We start from the raw sequence: 18,471 nt of genomic DNA on the forward strand, positions 1-18,471 counted from the left end.
CCCCCCACTACTCTGTACTGTGTATGGTTTTGTATCCCCCCCACTACTCGGTACTATGTATTGTGTTGTATCCCCCCCCCTTACTACTCTGTACTGTGTATTGTGTTGTATCACGTCTATACGGTCAGGCTAGTCGAGCTACTGGGTCAGCGCAACTCTAGACATGTGACATATTCACGGGAGGGGGAAACTTTAATTTACTAACACATTCAGGATGATGCAGTTTTCATTTATAGGAAAATAATTGAAATAGCGGGATTTCTAAAGGTTTGAAGGTTTAGTTTGTCTAGTTAGTCTAGTTGCCTAGTGCCAACGACAGCGGTGTATCTTCTGAAAGTACGTCTTGTTACAGATAGTTTATTTGAAATCATGCATTTGCATAGTGTGCACAAATTTTACCGATTGCGTACACATTTCATGAAAATAAATGGGGCATGGAAATGTCACAGAAAGTGCATTGTTTTACTTTTATTGGTTAAGATCTAGAAAATTAATAATAACAAAGCTGACATACTATATTGTATTGCATGGACGAGATGGACCTCAGTTCCTAGTGTATCTTAAATAAATGATACAGGGGTTAAACCCACAAATGATGCGACTTCAGAGAAGACTGAACGAAATTAATAAGCTAACTACTTCCCCATATTCATGATTCGCCGCAACTGTATAAAAGTGTGTTACAGAATGTTCTGTGCACACTGCACAGGGGTTTCCCACAAAAAAGGATGCGAACTCTTTTAATACACTGATCGTAAGGCTTAATTTGGCTTTCAGTCTTTAATATAGTTAATTAACGAACTAATTGATTTGACACAGTAAGGAATTAGCTTACAGCCTTACAGGGATTCATAAAATAAGAATTAAGACTGAATAAATCTCTTACAGGGATTCATAAAATAAGAATAAAGACTGAATGAGTCTCTTACAGGGATTCATAAAATAAGAATAAAGACTGAATGAGTCTCTTACAGGGATTCATAAAATAAGAATTAAGACTGAATAAGTCTCTTACAGCCGTTTCTGTCAGGTGAAAGTAACGGCCAATAAAAGGTTATTTCCATGCCAGCCCAAACAAATATTAAACAACAAACCTCTTCGATGAGATTAATCATGAAGTTTGAAGATTTTCACAATCCATTAGGACGAGAGTATCCCCGTCTCTTGGGTTACCCACAAAGAATGAGACTTCATAGACGACTGTTCGGAATATGTACTATATGTTTCCTCACATTCATTATTTCACATAACTGTAAATTAACCTTTTATTTGAAAAATCGTTAAAACAAACCATAAAAACCTATATTTCAGGCGGACAACTTAAGTTGGCCTTTCAATTGTCATATTCTAAGAGTTTCAGGTCAAGTTTACCTGACAGCAACGTATTGATGAAGTAAAGCCATAGAGAATAGAATATATAGAGAGGAATTAAAAGAATCCCTCGGTATGAATTTTTTCAGTCCCTTTCAGCCTGAAAGGAAGTTTAAAGTGTACAAATCATGTAAATGTTCACAAATTATATGCAGTAGAGTACATTAATACAGTATATTCCCTAGACTATTCATTTCAATTTTGAATTTTTTAAACTGTTGAATAAACTTTATAATGAATTAGGTGAATAAAAACATCATTTGATTTATGGTTATAACGGAAAATCATCCTTTGTAAAGTGAAAGGCATAGAGTCTATGTGAAATGATCATTGCTCAATTATGAAACCAGCCTATTTCATAATTTGGTTTTCTTTTAACAATAATTTTAGATTTTCTACAAAATGATATTCCAGGGCCCAACAGGTTATATAGCATAAATATGTGAAGTACATCTGCAGTTTGGAAACGGTACAACAAAATGGCCGTTTAACACTTTTTTCTAGTAAATTCCTCTCTATATATTCTATTCTCTATGAGTAAAGCACTTTAAATGGCTTGTAAAACCAAATTTAATATAGGAATGCACCGAGAATTGTTTAAATCTCTTCCTTGTTCCATGCACAAGATATTTGTCCATTTTTGGATTTATTTTGTTTCAGAGCCGTTTTTTAACAAGGACTAAACCCTAAAAGATATGTGTGTATCAGTAATTTCTATGATTCGAAAACCAATCAAATCAAATGGAGTAAAACAATTATCTAAACCTAAAATTAATGACATAAATTGTTACCTCTGAAACTAAAAATAACTAGTTTTTAATCAAGTTTATTCAACAAAACGTTAAAGAACACGATTTTATAGGATAGATGGAACACCTTTAATGTGACAAGCAGGTGCCCTACCCATTCAATGTACCTTTCCAATGAAATGAGTAGGTATCCTACCCCTCAAATGTAACGAGTAGGTAGTGGGTACCATACTCCTCAAATAAGAGTAGGTAGTGGGTACCATACCATAATAAAGAATAGGTAGTGGGTACCATGCCCCTCAAATGTAAAGAGTAGGTAGTGGGTACCATACCCCTCGAATGAAACAAGTAGGTACCCAACCCCTCCAATGTATCAAGTAGGCACCCTACCCCTCAAATGAAACAGTAGGTAACCTACCCCTCCAATGTATTGAGTAGGCACCCTACCCCTCCAATGAAACAAGTAGGTAACCTACCCTTCCAAAGTACAGAGTAAGTAGCCTACCCCTCCAGTAGGTAACCTACCAGTACCCAACCATTCACTTAAAGTATCAATAACTACATGTTTACAAAACAAACTATAAAAGAAACGAAAATGTTTAATCTTTAAATAATTTTCCAAATACAATTGGAAAAATATCAAAACTGGTTTATAACAATGGCTAACGCTAGGAAAGTTTCAGGCCATTTTCCTTTTACAAAAATAAATTAGGGTAACAAAGAAGAATTCATAAAGATTGAACCATGGAAACAACGAAAGAAACCAAGAAGTAACCCTAGAAGGAAACCTAGAATTAAACCAAGAAGGAAACCAAAAAGAAAACCAAGAATTAAACCAAGAAGGAAACCAAGAATTAAACCAAGAAGGAAACCAAGAATTAAACCAAGAAGGAAACTAAGAAATAAACCTAGAAGGAAACCATGCAGGAAACCAAGAAGGAAACCAAGAAATAAACCTAGAAGGAAACCAAGAATTAAACCAAGAAGGAAACCAAGAAATAAACCTAGAAGGAAACCAAGCAGGAAACCAAGAAGGAAACCAAAAAGAAAACCAAGAATTAAAAAAGAAGAAAACCAAGAATTAAACCAAGAAGGAAACCAAGAATTAAACCAAGAGGGAAACTAAGAAATAAACATAGAAGGAAACCAAGAAGGAAACCAAAAAGAAAACCAAGAAGGAAATCAAAAAGGAAACCTTGAGGAAACCCAGAATGAAACCAAGGAGGGAAACCAAGAAGTAAACGAAGAAGAAAATCCAGAAGGAAACCAAGTAGGAAAACAAGAAGGAAACCAAAAAGTTAACACCAAGAAGGAAACCAAGAATTAAACCAAGAAGGAAACTAAGAAATAAACATAGAAGGAAACCAAGAAGGAAACCAAGAAGGAAACCAAAAAGAACACCAAGAAGGAAATCAAAAAGGAAACCTGGAGGAAACCAAGAAGTAAACGAAGAAGAAAATCAAGAAGGAAACCACGTAGGAAAACAAGAAGGAAACCAAAAAGTTAACACCAAGAAGGAAATCAAGAAGGAAATCAAGAAGGAAATAAGAAAAACTTCTCGAATTTTTTGCTTTGGAAACATATTCAAAAATTATATTGAATCAAATACATTTAATCATGTAATATATATCAAATAATTTAATATAAATATCATAAAACTTAATTTACAAGCACTATACAAAACATTTCCCAGAGATTGAAAGTGCACTTATTAGGCTTGGAGCTATACACATTCCTGTTCTTTACTAAATCTGCTCACAACATGGTTTTCAGCTGCTTTTGTAAATAATCCTAAACACATATTTTTGAGAATAAACCCGTTGAAATATGAGGAAAGATTAAAACAAGGAAAATATAGCTCCAGTACAAAAAGCATTAATTTAACCACTACACGATAACATTTAAGAACATTTTTACTTTAAAAAGGCATTTCGGCGAAAATTGAAAATCTAGTTTTTAATTTATTTAGTCAGAAATAGACATTATTTGGGATCTTTGGTTTGATTCAGTAACCTTCAAGTTTTTGAGTAAAAGCTTGAAGCTTAAAATGTTTCATACAAAATTCCAACATATATATGTATATATGCGGAGATTTAGCAAACATGAAAGACTTGAAAAAAGTATTATATTGAACTTAAAAAAAATGCCATTAGAATCACGACAAACTGTTTTGTCCAGGTTACAGAACAGATAAATTTCTTTCGTAAAAAAGGAGAATTATAATTTCAACTTAATATCTATTGATAAATGAATTTATAAGAACGACTAGGTTAAAGTTTAAAAAGGTATTTTTGGTGACAAAATGTTTCCAGTACTGCTGATTACAAAAAGAGGTAAAAAAATCATTTTTGTTTGCCAAAATTGCAAATAATACTAATCTTATTTGCCGGTGCATAGATGGTGGTATAATTAAATTATATTAAGAAGCAAGCTTACAGTCAGGAAGCTAGTATACCAGAGATAGGAACTTTTGAATTGATAATCTATTCAGAGCACTAAGTCGTTACTTTTGTTTGACAGATTATGTCAATTCCTATTTAATATCTCTCTTAAACACTAGAGGCCATAACAAATTCTACTCTCGAACACCAAAAAGTCGGCTATTTTCACATTTTTACATCTCCTATACTTGATGGATTGACATTAAATGTTTCCGCGCAAGATACTGAGTTAACATGATGTTAATTATCAGTTCCCAATACAAAAGTTCCTTCCTCAGTTCAGATAAGTTTTTGGATTTACAGACGAGATAAAATGTAAGTTTGACATTGAGAAGGTGAAAATATAAAGTATATACACTCAGGTTTGGTAAAAATCCTTCACATTAATAGACATTAGGCTAGTTTTAAGACGTTGGACTGCTTGATTTTGATAGAATAGGCCAGTTATTTAGTTACATCATTTTACTTTTATTAGACCGAATAATTAACAATGCATATTGCAAAGTTATCAGACTGCTAACCTAATTATTTGGCTAATTCATATTTAGTTGATAAAGAACTGCTTTCTATTGAAATATATCTGATTTTAAAGTGAGTAGACTGATTTTAAATACATGGTTAAACTATTGAAAGAGTTTAATAGCTATAGATAGTTGAATAGGTTGTATAATCAGTAAGCTGATTAGATTTGGCAGAAATTAATAAACATTATCTAAGCAATCATCATTTCTAGTTAGCACATGTTTTGAGACTGAAGGTTTAACAACTACATTTAGAATATAAATAATATCCAATCAACAAGAAAACAGATTCATCAATTAGATATTTAAACAACTAGACCACTGAAGATGCACTTGAAAGGCTAAGGAGTAAGGTAAGAAAATGCACAAAAAGAAAAAGCAAATGAAAGCTGCAGCTTATAATTAAATTCCAGAATCTAAGATTTTGTAGAAAGTTTATGACAAGGAAACTTAGAAACTATAAACCACTCATAAAGGATTTTTACCTCGAATGATTGTGTGAACTGCACAGTACACAATGTATTTTGTTAAGAGACCCGTGTTAAGAGTTCTCAAAGTTAGGTGTACTCTAATCAACGTCAAGTGAACGATGGTCAGTGCCAAGTGTACTCTCATCAATGTCGAATGTACTCTGATCAATGTTACACGAACGCTGATTAGTGTCAAGTGTACTTACATAAATATCAAGAAAACGCTGATAAATGTTAGGTTCACTGATCAATATCACTGATCAATATTAAATGAACACTGACCAGTTTTATGTGTACTTTGATCAATATCAAATGAACGCTAATCAGTGTAGGTGTACTCTGATCAATATCAAATGAACGCTGATCAGTGTCAGGTGTACTCTGATCAATATCAAGTGAACGCTGATCAGTGTCAGGTGTACTCTGATCAATATCAAGTGAACGCTATCAGTGTCAGGTGTACTCTGATCAATATTAAGTGAACGCTCTCAGTGTCAGGTGTACTCTGATCAATATCAAGTGAACGCTATCAGTGTCAGGTGTACTCTGATCAATATCAATTGAACGCTGATCAATGTCAAAATCTCTGATAAATATTAATTTAAAGCTGATGAATGTCAAGTGGAAAATGATTAATGTCAAGTGTACTTTGATTAATGCCAAGTACAGAATGAACAATGCCAAGTACAGAATTCTCAGCAGTTCATAATGAGATGGTTAACGTACAGTTCATACATGTGGTTTACAATAAAAATGAACAAGTCTTGTCTATCAATGAAAGCAATGATATAATAGCGTGAGTGCACAGTACAACTAAGTGAACCAATTATCTTAATATGTACAATGTACATAATCAATCATATGTTAAAATATGCTCCCCACAAAGTTTACAAAATGCTTGAATATTAAATAAAGAAAATGCAAAAACAATACAATGGAATGTATCAGAAGATAACAAAGAATGACTTCATTTGCACATGTTTTAGCTGAACAATGAACAATGTCTAGTAAAAAAGTAAAAACAGAAATGTTTGCGGGACTCTTCACGCTTAAAGTCAGCAGAATGGAACCCCCTGTTCCACGTAGAATACGCAGGTCCTCACTTCAGAAAGATTTGAAAACCTAAATAATAATTTTATTGTGTCTACAGTCTACCAGAAATATTTAAGATTTTTAAAAAGGCACAGAACACTTGGCGCTTTTATGAACAGCTGGATTTTCTCTTGGACCGATCGGAAACGAACAGATACATTCCAACTAATGACGAGAGACTAATTTAGCTGCGCTTGTGCAATTCCTTATTAGCAAGTCTTTCAATAGAAATCTTTCTGGGTATTAGAGACATCTTTAAGCGATAAAATATGTATTGTGGGTTGTGTTTCTTATTCCAAAAATTTATTTTCTACTTTATTAATTATTTAAAACTCAAACTGGTTGTGTCAAGTCTTGTATATAATCAATTTCTACCTGAGGTAAACATGTACTAAAGTTCTATATTCTAGGGAGAGATCTGGACACTGTATCGTGACCAAGAGGCGTTGCTGGACCAAGGGGTGTGGCAGGACTGTCCTGGTCGAATGATCCTCCACGACTGTGAAGACCCTAAATAGTTAATTTTAAACCCATTTCTATTGAAATTAAAAATTAGAAGAAAATAGGGTGAATGATGCAAAACAAGAACAATAAATTAAGAAAAATAGAGATAAAAAACCAGCAGCTGCTGTCATATAATTATTTATACAATTTTGTAATAAAATTTGCTAAACCAATATTCAAAATAAATGTTATAAAATTTGAAGAAATAACTTTCAGTACGCAATTAGTATGGAATGTCACTTATTTCGGGATCTGGGTTGTTAAAACAAAATATATTGTACTATTTTTTGGTATTATCCTACACCAGAAGAGTTGATTCGAGTACCTTGGTACTATCCAAAAGTAGCCCCAGCCCCNACTATTCTATAACTGTGTACTAAATACTTTAGTACTATTGTGTACTATAAAACTTAGTACTATTCTTCAATTATGTAATATACCTTAGTACTATTCTAAAATTGTGTACTATACACCTTAGTACTATCCTATGAGTGTGTACTATATACCTTAGTACTATTCTATAATTGTGTACTATATACCTTAGTACTATCCTGTGAGTGTGTCCTAGAGAGGGCAGCTGAACTGGTTCCTTCACCAGAATTTGTTCTTTTCAACGCAGGCCCAGTCTAGATAATTAACTATAAATCTTATACCCCGGCTCTACAACGTTTTTAACATCCCAGCTGATCTTACCCTTAACATTACCAGGGGTTTATATTCTTAAGAATTAACCTAACTTCTGGGGGGGGGGGAAGATTTTCAAAAGAAGGGGGGAAATGATTTTTTAAATATACACATCTGGAAAAACACTCCCTAAATCCTAGCCCACCCCTTCTAATAACTGAAATCAGATTACCAATTTAAATGAAATCCTAATAACAAAAGCAGAACAAAATTATAGAATTGTGAAAGTGCTGTTTAAAATTCTGGAATAAAAGTGAGAAATGTAATGCTCTTCTGCAGTGCTTACTCTAAGAATCTGGATCCGCTGGCTATAGGGATTGCTTTAATATGCGAATCCAGGGATACAGATCCAAGGGGGGAAAATTCCAAGCAAACACTGTTAAAAATTTATTGTACTCTGGATCCGCATCAAAATGAAAAGATCCAATTTCCCAAATGATTGAATCGCCTTGGATAAATTCAACCTTATGAATATAACAAAAAATAGTTTAATCTATACCTGAACTCCTTTTTGATCTGATCCACCATTTTCTTTATCTTTCCGTTTACTGGAGGATCGTCGGACTAACCGCCGATCCTGACGTTCCTTCTCTTTGTCCGATAATCGTCGGCGCAGACCGATCGTACCACCCTAACATTCCACAATTTAATTGAGTTGTTTTATTAAGTAAACAAGTTTTAAAAGGCAGCCAAGTCAATGTGATTTGAAGCCAACATTTTATCAAAATAGATTTTTTTTCTATTAGAAAATTATAATAATTTAAGTTGAAAATACATTAGAATAAACGAAAAAGCACAAAATCTTAATCAAATCTTTAAATAAATAATCTCAAGGTGTTTTACAAGTTCTGACCTGATGGTTCAATCCATCTGGTGGTTTACTAGATATTGGATCCGTCTCCTGACCATGCTTTGGAATCCTAAATATTCATCAGGTTTATCATGTCAAAGGGGTTGTGCGTGTAATAAAGTAAATGTAACGAATCATAAATCCAAAATGATCGCTCTGATGAGTTTTAAAAATTTTAATTGTAAATGATTTTTACGTTCTTGGTCTACGTTGCATAGCAGTATCAATCAATCCATTAGCAAATCAATCAATCAATTAATCAATCAATCAATCAATCAATCAATCAATCAATCAATCAATCAATCAATCCACTTAAGGATGTGCTGTACCTGTCTGGTGGGAAGGCAAAGTTGGATTGTCCCAGAGAAGATGGTCGAGGACTGGACAATCTCTCAGGCCTAAACCAGACACAGGTAGATAAAAGACATTTTTACCATATTTTAGTTGGATATTTAAATTGAAATCAAATCTAGATCTTATTAATGATATTTCTGCAATTCTACATCAATGTGCACTGAACAGGAAAAAGTTCTAACCGATTACTTTCAATTCTTTCAAAAAGACAAGCAACTTAAGAACAAACAAATAAAATAGGAAATACATACAAAACTATGTAAATGTTAAGGAGGATGGGCGTCCTACCTTACTCTTACAGTGACCAGCCCTGAAGGTTCTGACAGAAACCAGTCAGACCTAGCTTTCATTCGCTCAGCTTGCCGCATATGTACCTACACAAGTAAACTGTAAACTCGGATACAAACAGACTTAGCTCAAAATCTAATTAGGAAAATTTATTTCTAAATCTTCAGAAATTTCAAAGGATTTCACCTAACTCGTCGACCAATAACAAATGCAGAATATTTTGTTTACTTGTATTTGCTTTACAAAAGGGACTCTAGAGATCACAAAAAATATTCTATCCAAACATACAAATGAATCTGAAATCTTATAATTAGTATTCATTCATAAATTTTCAACTCGGTTTTTAAAAATAAAAATAGTTAAATTTAAAAAATCTGATTAAAATACCTGGGGAAGACAGGAGGAGGATTTAGTCTCAGATGATGTTTTCTGGAGTACGTTTGAGGTTAACTAAACAAAGGTATTTATATATTCTGGAATATGCTGGAGGTTAACTAAACAAAGGTATTTAAATATTCTGCAGTATGTTTGAGGTTAACTAAACAAAGGTCTTTATTTTTAGTTATAAAATTGCATAACATTAAAACCCAGTAGTTTTTCAATCTATATTATTTATAAAACCGTCCAAATTCTATTTTTTAAAGAGAAATGAAAAATAAATTTCAAATATTTATATATTTCAATTTCTGGTCAAAATAGATATAATTTTAACATCTATTTTTAAATTAAATATTTTTCATACTAAATTTTAAAAAGAGCAGTTAATTTTTTCTCTGACTGTTGTATCTTTCCTTCCTAGACCAAGGAAAAAATGTATTTTGACACATATTTCTGCTTTTCTTTCTCCTAATATTACGCATATTACTATTTGTGTTCCATGCAGAGGTGTCAAATTTCTCTGACAAGTTATGTTGTGGATTGATGATGCAGCTTTTTCAACCAGCTATTGTTCATATTTATTATATACATTCTTACAGGTTGGAAAATTAAAATCACTGCTAAGCGGGGTTTGAAAATTCTGAGGAAAAATTGTCAGATTTCGATATTATAATGACAAATGGGATAAGAAAGGATAGGCAAGGAGTGGATATTTTTGAAAAAAAGAATTCTTGATTCTTGTAAGTTCATCTCGGAAAGATACTTGTACTTGGAACTGACATCTTGATGCTTACACATAGAACCAGATTCAATCAAAAGAATTAAATTGTTTCCGATGAATTCGGATACTTTATAACAGCTAACCAGTAACCAAGATAGTTATTAAGAAGTTTATTTAAAGCTGCAGTAGCAAAATCTGGATCCAGCTAGGTAAAACACCTCCATTCTCCAAGTTAATAGAGCGTTAAAAGATTAATGCAGGCCTTTAATTTATGTAGTTCTGTTTTTTTTATTTTCCATTTGTGTGCTGAGGTGTAACCCCCCCCCCCCCACATATACATCCATGGCTAAAGTTTCTCTAGTTTGCCATTTTCACTTTCTCAAACTGTATCACTGAATACTTATAGAAGCGCCTAGCAAGACCTTACTGTTGCTTCTCTGAAAGCTAAGTGTACACTGCAAAATAAATGTATAAAAAACGCCTTTTAACCTGTTTTGGACGACCTAGAGTAGCACTTCTTCCTTGATTCAGTCCTGACACAGGGGTAGAGGGACTCAGAGTCTAAGTATTTTATATTAAAGGCTTATTTAAGCATTTTCTAGCGCCACAACATTAAATTCACAGTTCCTTCTACTCTTCAACCTTTTATCAGAGAAGCAAAGTGTTTAAGCTGTCATTTCTCTATTAGCAAATCTGTTCTTAAAAACCTGAGCTGATTTTCGTAAAGCGACAACTAATGAATAATGATTAATATTTAACTAATTGTATTTTTCGATAAAAAATCGTCAAATTATATCAAGTCAAAAGAGCAACTTATAATATATTGTATAAATAATACACTTCGAAATGTCTATTGGCGCCGAATTTCTTCTGGAAATAATCCTATGCAAACATAACTTAATGAAAAAGTATCTAAATATTTTAAAAAGATTGTAACAACTTAATATTTAAGTTCCCCGTCTCACCTGATCCAAAGATATGGATAACCGTCCCTGCTCCAGGGTTAAGTTTTCAGGTATACATTCTAAACTACCAGTCTCGGGGACATCAGACAGTCTGGAACAAACATAAAGTTTTATCATCAACATTTCAAACATCATTTTAAGGAACCACTAAACTACAAAAAACACTAAAATAGTTTTTAGATTTCAATTGGTTTGGGTAAAATATTTCTTACGCATCCATTCATGTTACTATTAACAGTTGCCATGCTTATGTTCAACCCCAGTCAAACTTACAGAAATAAAAAATCTTTTTTAAACAAGTTTTCCTCCAGTAGGCAGTGTAGGCACGCATGAATTATTTTCCAATTAGATTAGAATAATTTGTAAAATAAAAAATCCCTTCTTTGTGTCTTCTCAGAGAGTGAAACTTTTACCACAAAGGTAAGGCTCTTGCATCATTTTCTATAAATACCATGATCCCGGCATAAATTGGAGATGAAAACGCTTACGAAAAAGATAACTTTTAAAGATTAATTTACATTGTACATATATTTAATGTATCTTTTTGTTAAACTGAACTAGAAATAAAATATTAAATCATGGTTTCAAAATAAGATATTTTGTAAAATATATTTGCTTACCTGTGATTTAGGGAGGTGTGCATATCATCCCTTGTTCCTAACATCTCAAGAGGATAAGTGAAGAATATGAACTTATCCTAGATAGATAGATATTTTTATCCAGATCCAAACCAGTTTAGGTCTGGATTAAGGTCATGAACATTTCTTTTAAACTGATGTTTTTAACAGATTGGATCCTAAGCACTGGCTGAGAGAGTATGAAAGGGTCAGAGGCTGTTTATGGGGGGGAGGGGGGAAGGGGAAATTGGTGTACGTCCCCCTTCCAATATTTTAATTATTCCCCCCCTGAAATATATCATAAACCGTCCCTAGAAAGAGTAATTAATTTATCAATTAAAAAAAGAATTTACCTCAATCCTGAGTATTCTACCCGTTAATCTAGCGTAGTACTCATATATATCCTTACTAAACAGCCAGGTCATCCTCAAATATAAGGTCAATAATAATAAAAATATCGTAGGTCAATTATCAGCTTTGTGCAGATCTCATGTTGGGAGGGGAGGTTCAGATTTGCTTTACTGTGACTTATTAGGACCTTGAAGTAAAAAACAAAGCTTTCATGAGCCTGGCTTTCCAATCCTGCCGCCCGGACAAAATGCCGACCTTTGTTATTGTTTTGATAATAGCACTCCAAATACGTCACATTAAGGTGTGTACACAAACACTACCCCCCTACCCCTTTTCATATTAGTTGAGCCCATTATTGAATTAATTATATTTTAAAGTTTGATTTAGTTATAATAATCAAAAATAACAGGTAACACTTACCCAAAGTGTTCTATGAAGTATGAAGTGACTTTTGTTGCATTCTAAACAGGAAAATATATTAGACTTTACATCATTAAAGGGTATATTTCCCCGCCATTGAACCTCTTCATGAAAATCAATATGAGCTCTAGAATCCAATCTTATTGCGAGTTTGATAACAAAAATAAACACAGAACTAAAATAAAATAAAATAAGAAAGTAACAATATAAACTATTTTAACAAGTTTCATTAAAATATTTTGTCGCTAAATAAAATATTTATGTGACCAAGTAAACCAAATTATTGATAAATATAACACTCCCAATTAATACCAAGATCAGAGCAAAGCCAATCATTTATCATGCAAAAATAGTTAAATCAGGCCCCAAGCATTAACACTGCCTGAACCTTTAAACACCTTTTATTGTATTAAAGCAACTCTTCCCAGTCCAGGGTTAATTAAATCCAAACTAATTTTGTCTCGTATATTTAGTAAACAAAGGAAACAAAATTGGTAGTAATTTTTCGACGCCATTTAATTTTTCACTTTCTCGATACGTAATTTGTACATTTTAAGTAAATTTTATTTCTGTCTAAACTTTCATACCAATAAATCTGCTAACATTTTAATTTGATAAACATTGAACCCTCTTTTATGACAAAAAAAATCAGTTAAGAAAACTGACTAGGATTGTAAAATGGAGATAGACATTAGACATATGCTAAAATTTACATTTCTAGTTATATACAATCAAATAAACATAAACATAAATGTATCTTCTGGTGCACGTAGTGGACATGATAACGGATATACTGTTTTTTGTTGGGGCTGCCAAGACGCCCCTTCCCCAGGTAAAAATTTAAAATATAAAACCATTTATTGAGAAGTTATCCCCTTTACCCAAAATTTTAAATTTAAGGATATAAGAATCACATCCTGACCTTATTGTCAATGTACATACTATACTATAANCGTTTATTTTTCTAAGCAAACAAATTTTAATCCCAGTTCAAGTGTAAAGACTTCTCTCCCATGATAAGGACTCAATAAGCTTAGCATTAATAAGCTAAGGGAAGGAGTTAAGATTTTGCTAAAATGCAAATAATAATTTTAACAATTTTTCGTTCCCAAGAAATATTAATAAAGGTTAACTTAGCCTACTAATACCTGATATTAATATTTCTCTGTTTTACCAAACCCCCCCCCCATAGGTAAATTGTGAATCACAAAATCTTATTTGATACAGATAACATAAATGCAACATAAACGAAATGAAAATGGAGTTTTAAAATTAAGATGGGATGAATGTCTTTACGACGGTGAATTTAAATACCTAAGTGTGGGACGTGTGTACTGGGTAAGAATACATTCAAAATTTAGCTCTATGTGAACAAATTCTAATCAAACTAAAAACATCGATTTTAAATTTTAAATTTCCTTAATATACATTATACAAGGCAATAAATTCGAATTTTTCAATTTTGTTTACATTCATAAATATAAGATTATAACAGACGTATAAAATAATTCAAACAATCACTTGCAGTAATTCATCAGATCTAGTGCAGTGCGGTGGGTCCCGGAAACAGTTTAATTAGGGGTACGCAATATTCAAGAAAAGTGAAAATGTTATAAGGGATACCCAACTATTTACATTTTACACCAGCAAAAACTTACTGCAATGTTAGAAACACACTCATCGATAAGTTTTTCCTAAAAATTAAAATAATAAAAACCTTTGAAGATAAGTGCAACAAAGGTATGTGTAATTTGTATACACTATACAAATACATATTGGCTAGACCTCGAGCTAGATAGGATATAGTAAAATATATAAGAATTATACTTTCAGCAAAGTATCTTATTAGGCTTGGTGATAGTATGTTAAAATTTTGGTAATTGTGTATTTATGTATAACACTAATTTTGCTCTGTTTCCTTGTTTATAAAATTTTAAGTATACTAACTTAAAAATAATAAGAAGGAAAGTATCTTTTAGAAAAAAATAGCTAAAATGAAAATTAATATAGATTAAATAATTTAATTAGTAATCGATTCGTTCTATCAGATTTTCTATTCGATGTTTCTGTTAAGTGGTTCAAACCTCAATGTGTAGCACGGTGAGATAAGATAAAATAAGATAAGGGAGGATCTGAAGACCCCCCCCCCCCATTTTGGAGAGCCCAGACCGCCATCGGGGCTAACTCCCATGAGCTCCGACAACCCCTGGCTAGTTTACAATTGCAATCTGTCGAAAAAATGAAAAAGGAGTGAATATTTTACTAGAAAAAAATTCCCCCCCCCTCACCCCATTTCTAAAATCATTTATAATGATTTTGAAAAACAAATAAATGACTTTTTAGTAAATGGGGGAAAACTTAATGTCCAATTTTTTGTATGCCAACCCAAACAAAAAAATTCTTCGCAAATTATTTTTAAAAATTTACATAAAAACCTCTGTATAAATTAAATTTTCCAGAAACATCGAATGAAAAAAATAACAAAAACCAACACATTACGCCAGAATTAACGATTAACAAACAAAGACGAAAATATTAAAGATTTCTAAACTGTTCAATAATAAATAAGCAGTGGCATGTTTTTTAAACACAAATTTTAACATATAAAAAGACGATAAATAAAAAATGGTGGAATTCTCACCTTAAACCTTTCAACATCTTCCATCTTTGCAGCTTTCCCCGTGCTGCAGGTGTGGAAGAAGGAGGGAGCAACACTAATCAATATTTAAAATCATTTAGCTTTCTTAATATGTAAAAGTATACATTTTCAGTCCATCTCGTCCACTTCAGTATTAAAACGGCTGAACCGAATGGACTAGTTCATTGTGTGTGACACGGCGTTACGTCCGATGAATTTTTGCAAATCACAAAAAAAATTTAATTTGAGGCAATGCAAATTTGAACTTGTCCGGGAAAAATTTAAATCCCACAGGATGGTGTCTCATTTTCATCCATTTATCCAATAATATTAATAATATCAATAATTGTAAATAATTTCAATTATACATTACAGTTTTGTTATGGTAAATTAATAAAATAACCATTTTCTTTAACATTTATAAAAAAAACAATCTATGTAATATGTATATAATAAAGCTCTTCGCTCATATATATATTGGTGTATATATACATTACTCAATAATATCAGAAATATATTTAACGGATTCATACTGGACTTATGAAGCGAAATGCACTAGTCCAGTCGCTGTTTGTGTGCAGTGGGGAGGTGACTTCTGTCACTGGCCTAGACCTCGATGTCTCGATCACACTAGACTTATGTCATAATCGGATATACATTAATTTCCACCCTTTGGTGGTTATTTTTGATGGGGTCTCGGCCTTGATTTCGACGGAATGATGGTTGATCTTTTATTTATTTATTTATATATACATTTTTTTCAAAATTGGATTTTTTTAAATACCACATGCAACGCCGGGCACTTGCGATAGTAATAAATGAAACTGGGTTAAAACCTACCTGACTCCTAAGGCCTCGGCGGTCATACCAGTCTTCTCACTCTTTGTAGATATCACTCTTAACAAATAATTTGTAAATAAAAAGCTTTTTGAAAAATTCTAATGTTTAACTGCCATATTAAGAAACATATGAAGACTGTAGAACATGTGAAGGTAGTTTAATTTTCGCATTTTCCCGTTGAAATAACTATTCAAATACCTAAACTTTCAAAACACCGGCACTTTCAAAATATATGTACATTAAAAAAAATATCCCGACTTTCTAAATATCTGTACTGTCTGTCTAACCCATATATTTCCAAAATATCTATACTTTTATAATATCTGAATTTTTAAATTACCAGTACTTAGAAATACTAGAAACTGAACTTTCAAAATTACTGTACTTTTGAAATAACTGTACTTTCGAAATAACTGTACTTTCGAAATATATGTCTTACTTTCTAAATACCTGAACTTCTGAAATATCTCTTTTTTTCAGATATCATGACTGTCCAATTATTTGTATTTAAAAATGAATACAGAAATACAAGAGCTAAGATTTAAATCCGGGGAGGGGCACAGTGGTTTTTTGTCTTTTAAAACTTTTTTGTCTTTTAAGTTTAAAATCTGCAAATTTGCTAAAATAAAATTTATATTATAAATTTGCAATTTTCGAGAAAATTTTTTTAAAAACCATCATTGTTTTGGGTATTATTTTTACTATCAAAATCCTAACTTTTCTCGCAATGTCGTAATTTTGTATCAACCTTAAACATTTTTTAAGTTTTAAAATTTGAAAATTTGCAAAAATAAAACTTGTATCCTAAATATTTCATTCTTGAAAAATTAAATTTTAAGTAATAATTTTTTGTGGGAATAGTTTTGCTATCAAAATCCCACTTTTTATCGCAATATTGTAATAATGATGATTTTTTCCGCTAGTAGAGTAAACTTGTGGCATATACCATTTTAAAGGAAATGAATGCTCTCTAGTTTTAGAATCTTATATGGTTTAGTATTAACCGTTTTTGAGATAATTTGATAATCGAAAAAAGAAGGAATTATTTTTGCAAAAAGACATGAATATTTTTTTAATTTCTAATCTTCTGAAGAACTTAACTTCTTAAAAATTTATCTTCAATACCTAAGTTTTTTTAAATAGAGCTACAATATACATAAGAAATAGTTTTGATTTTTTATGAATGCTTTAGAAATATTGACCATAGCGCCTGTAAAAGAAATATGCGTTTTTTTTCTATGACATTTCTTAGAAATTTGAAATTTTCAATTTCGTTGAACTTTGAACGATTAGAACTTTTTTTTTATCTGACAAACTATCTTTGTTAGATTTGTTCCCCCCTGAATTAACTTGGCAATAAAGATGTCGTAATTGAACGCAGCAAAACAGGGCTGCCAGAAAACTAGAAGATTGGAAAATGAATACCTGCATTCTTCATTAAATACATGTATCAATCATAATAAAAAATATCCGAAAAAGTAAATTGTTAAAAAAGAATGTTACCTGAAAGTACCGAACAGTAGGACGAGTAGCTGTTGAGAGTGGAGGGGTAAAGAGTTCATAATATTCTGCACTCTCCTGAAATTGACAGGATTTTAGGAATTTAAAAAAAATATCAAAAGACAAAAAAAGGGACGCAAGTTTTTTGCTGAACTTTCCCCCTAAAGAAGTGTCCGTAATTTTAAAATAACAAACCCAATTAGTATCTCTACACTAGAAAGATTATTTTTCAAATCACCCTTACCTTTTCCTTTCCTCTTCGTTTCCTGATCTCATAACTTGGAACAGTATTCGCTCATTCTCAGGTCCAAATATACCACCAGGGATTTTCCGCAGAAACTGTTGGTTTTAATAATTTATTTTAATTGTACATAATTGTACATAATTGTACATAATTGTACATAATTGTACATAATTGTACATAATTGTACATAATTGTACATAATTGTACATAATTGTACATAGTAACATATCTTCTCCCAGAACCTTATTAACATTTAACCATCCGAAATTTTTTCTTATTAATAGAAATCGTAAAAAATTTATATTCAGATGACTGAATCATAGATTTACCAGAAAGGTTCAGATACGTTGTATGTTTTTATACACAATAACATCTTATATAAAATTCTCCTCTCATGATTCTCAAATAATCACAGTTTTAGGATATAAAACATGGTTCTTTCCATTCTAATGGTTTATTGAGGATATACTCCC

At 31.8% G+C, this 18,471-nt stretch overlaps 1 protein-coding gene and 1 long non-coding RNA gene across 2 annotated transcripts in view; both read right to left on the minus strand.

Moving 5' to 3' along the window:
* Positions 1 to 2,181: 2,181 nt before the first annotated feature.
* Positions 2,182 to 3,734, minus strand: LOC111710656 (uncharacterized). Its single transcript, XR_002767097.1, has 2 exons — positions 3,701 to 3,734; positions 2,182 to 2,724 (listed from the first exon to the last, which is right to left on the minus strand). It is a non-coding gene; the product is annotated as an uncharacterized LOC111710656 (long non-coding RNA).
* Positions 3,735 to 6,147: 2,413 nt separating this feature from the next.
* Positions 6,148 to 18,471, minus strand: part of LOC111710655 (uncharacterized) — a 15,876-nt gene continuing 3,552 nt past the window's right edge. Inside the window, exons 8-25 of the mRNA XM_023484772.1 lie at positions 17,999 to 18,093; positions 17,758 to 17,832; positions 16,255 to 16,311; positions 15,418 to 15,490; positions 14,435 to 14,470; positions 12,777 to 12,817; positions 12,359 to 12,431; positions 12,009 to 12,085; positions 11,389 to 11,479; positions 10,913 to 10,984; positions 9,712 to 9,774; positions 9,325 to 9,410; positions 9,012 to 9,080; positions 8,686 to 8,752; positions 8,332 to 8,463; positions 7,688 to 7,774; positions 7,020 to 7,154; positions 6,148 to 6,674 (exon numbers count right to left, since the gene is read on the minus strand). Coding sequence (XP_023340540.1) covers positions 7,044 to 7,154; positions 7,688 to 7,774; positions 8,332 to 8,463; positions 8,686 to 8,752; positions 9,012 to 9,080; positions 9,325 to 9,410; positions 9,712 to 9,774; positions 10,913 to 10,984; positions 11,389 to 11,479; positions 12,009 to 12,085; positions 12,359 to 12,431; positions 12,777 to 12,817; positions 14,435 to 14,470; positions 15,418 to 15,490; positions 16,255 to 16,311; positions 17,758 to 17,832; positions 17,999 to 18,093 — 1,305 coding nt within the window. The 3' untranslated portion in view covers positions 6,148 to 6,674; positions 7,020 to 7,043. The remainder of the gene's footprint in view (positions 6,675 to 7,019; positions 7,155 to 7,687; positions 7,775 to 8,331; positions 8,464 to 8,685; positions 8,753 to 9,011; positions 9,081 to 9,324; positions 9,411 to 9,711; positions 9,775 to 10,912; positions 10,985 to 11,388; positions 11,480 to 12,008; positions 12,086 to 12,358; positions 12,432 to 12,776; positions 12,818 to 14,434; positions 14,471 to 15,417; positions 15,491 to 16,254; positions 16,312 to 17,757; positions 17,833 to 17,998; positions 18,094 to 18,471) is intronic.

Source organism: Eurytemora carolleeae, unplaced genomic scaffold (genome assembly GCF_000591075.1).
Source record: "Eurytemora carolleeae unplaced genomic scaffold, Eaff_2.0 scaffold1084, whole genome shotgun sequence".
NCBI classification, from domain to species: Eukaryota; Metazoa; Arthropoda; class Copepoda; order Calanoida; family Temoridae; genus Eurytemora; species Eurytemora carolleeae.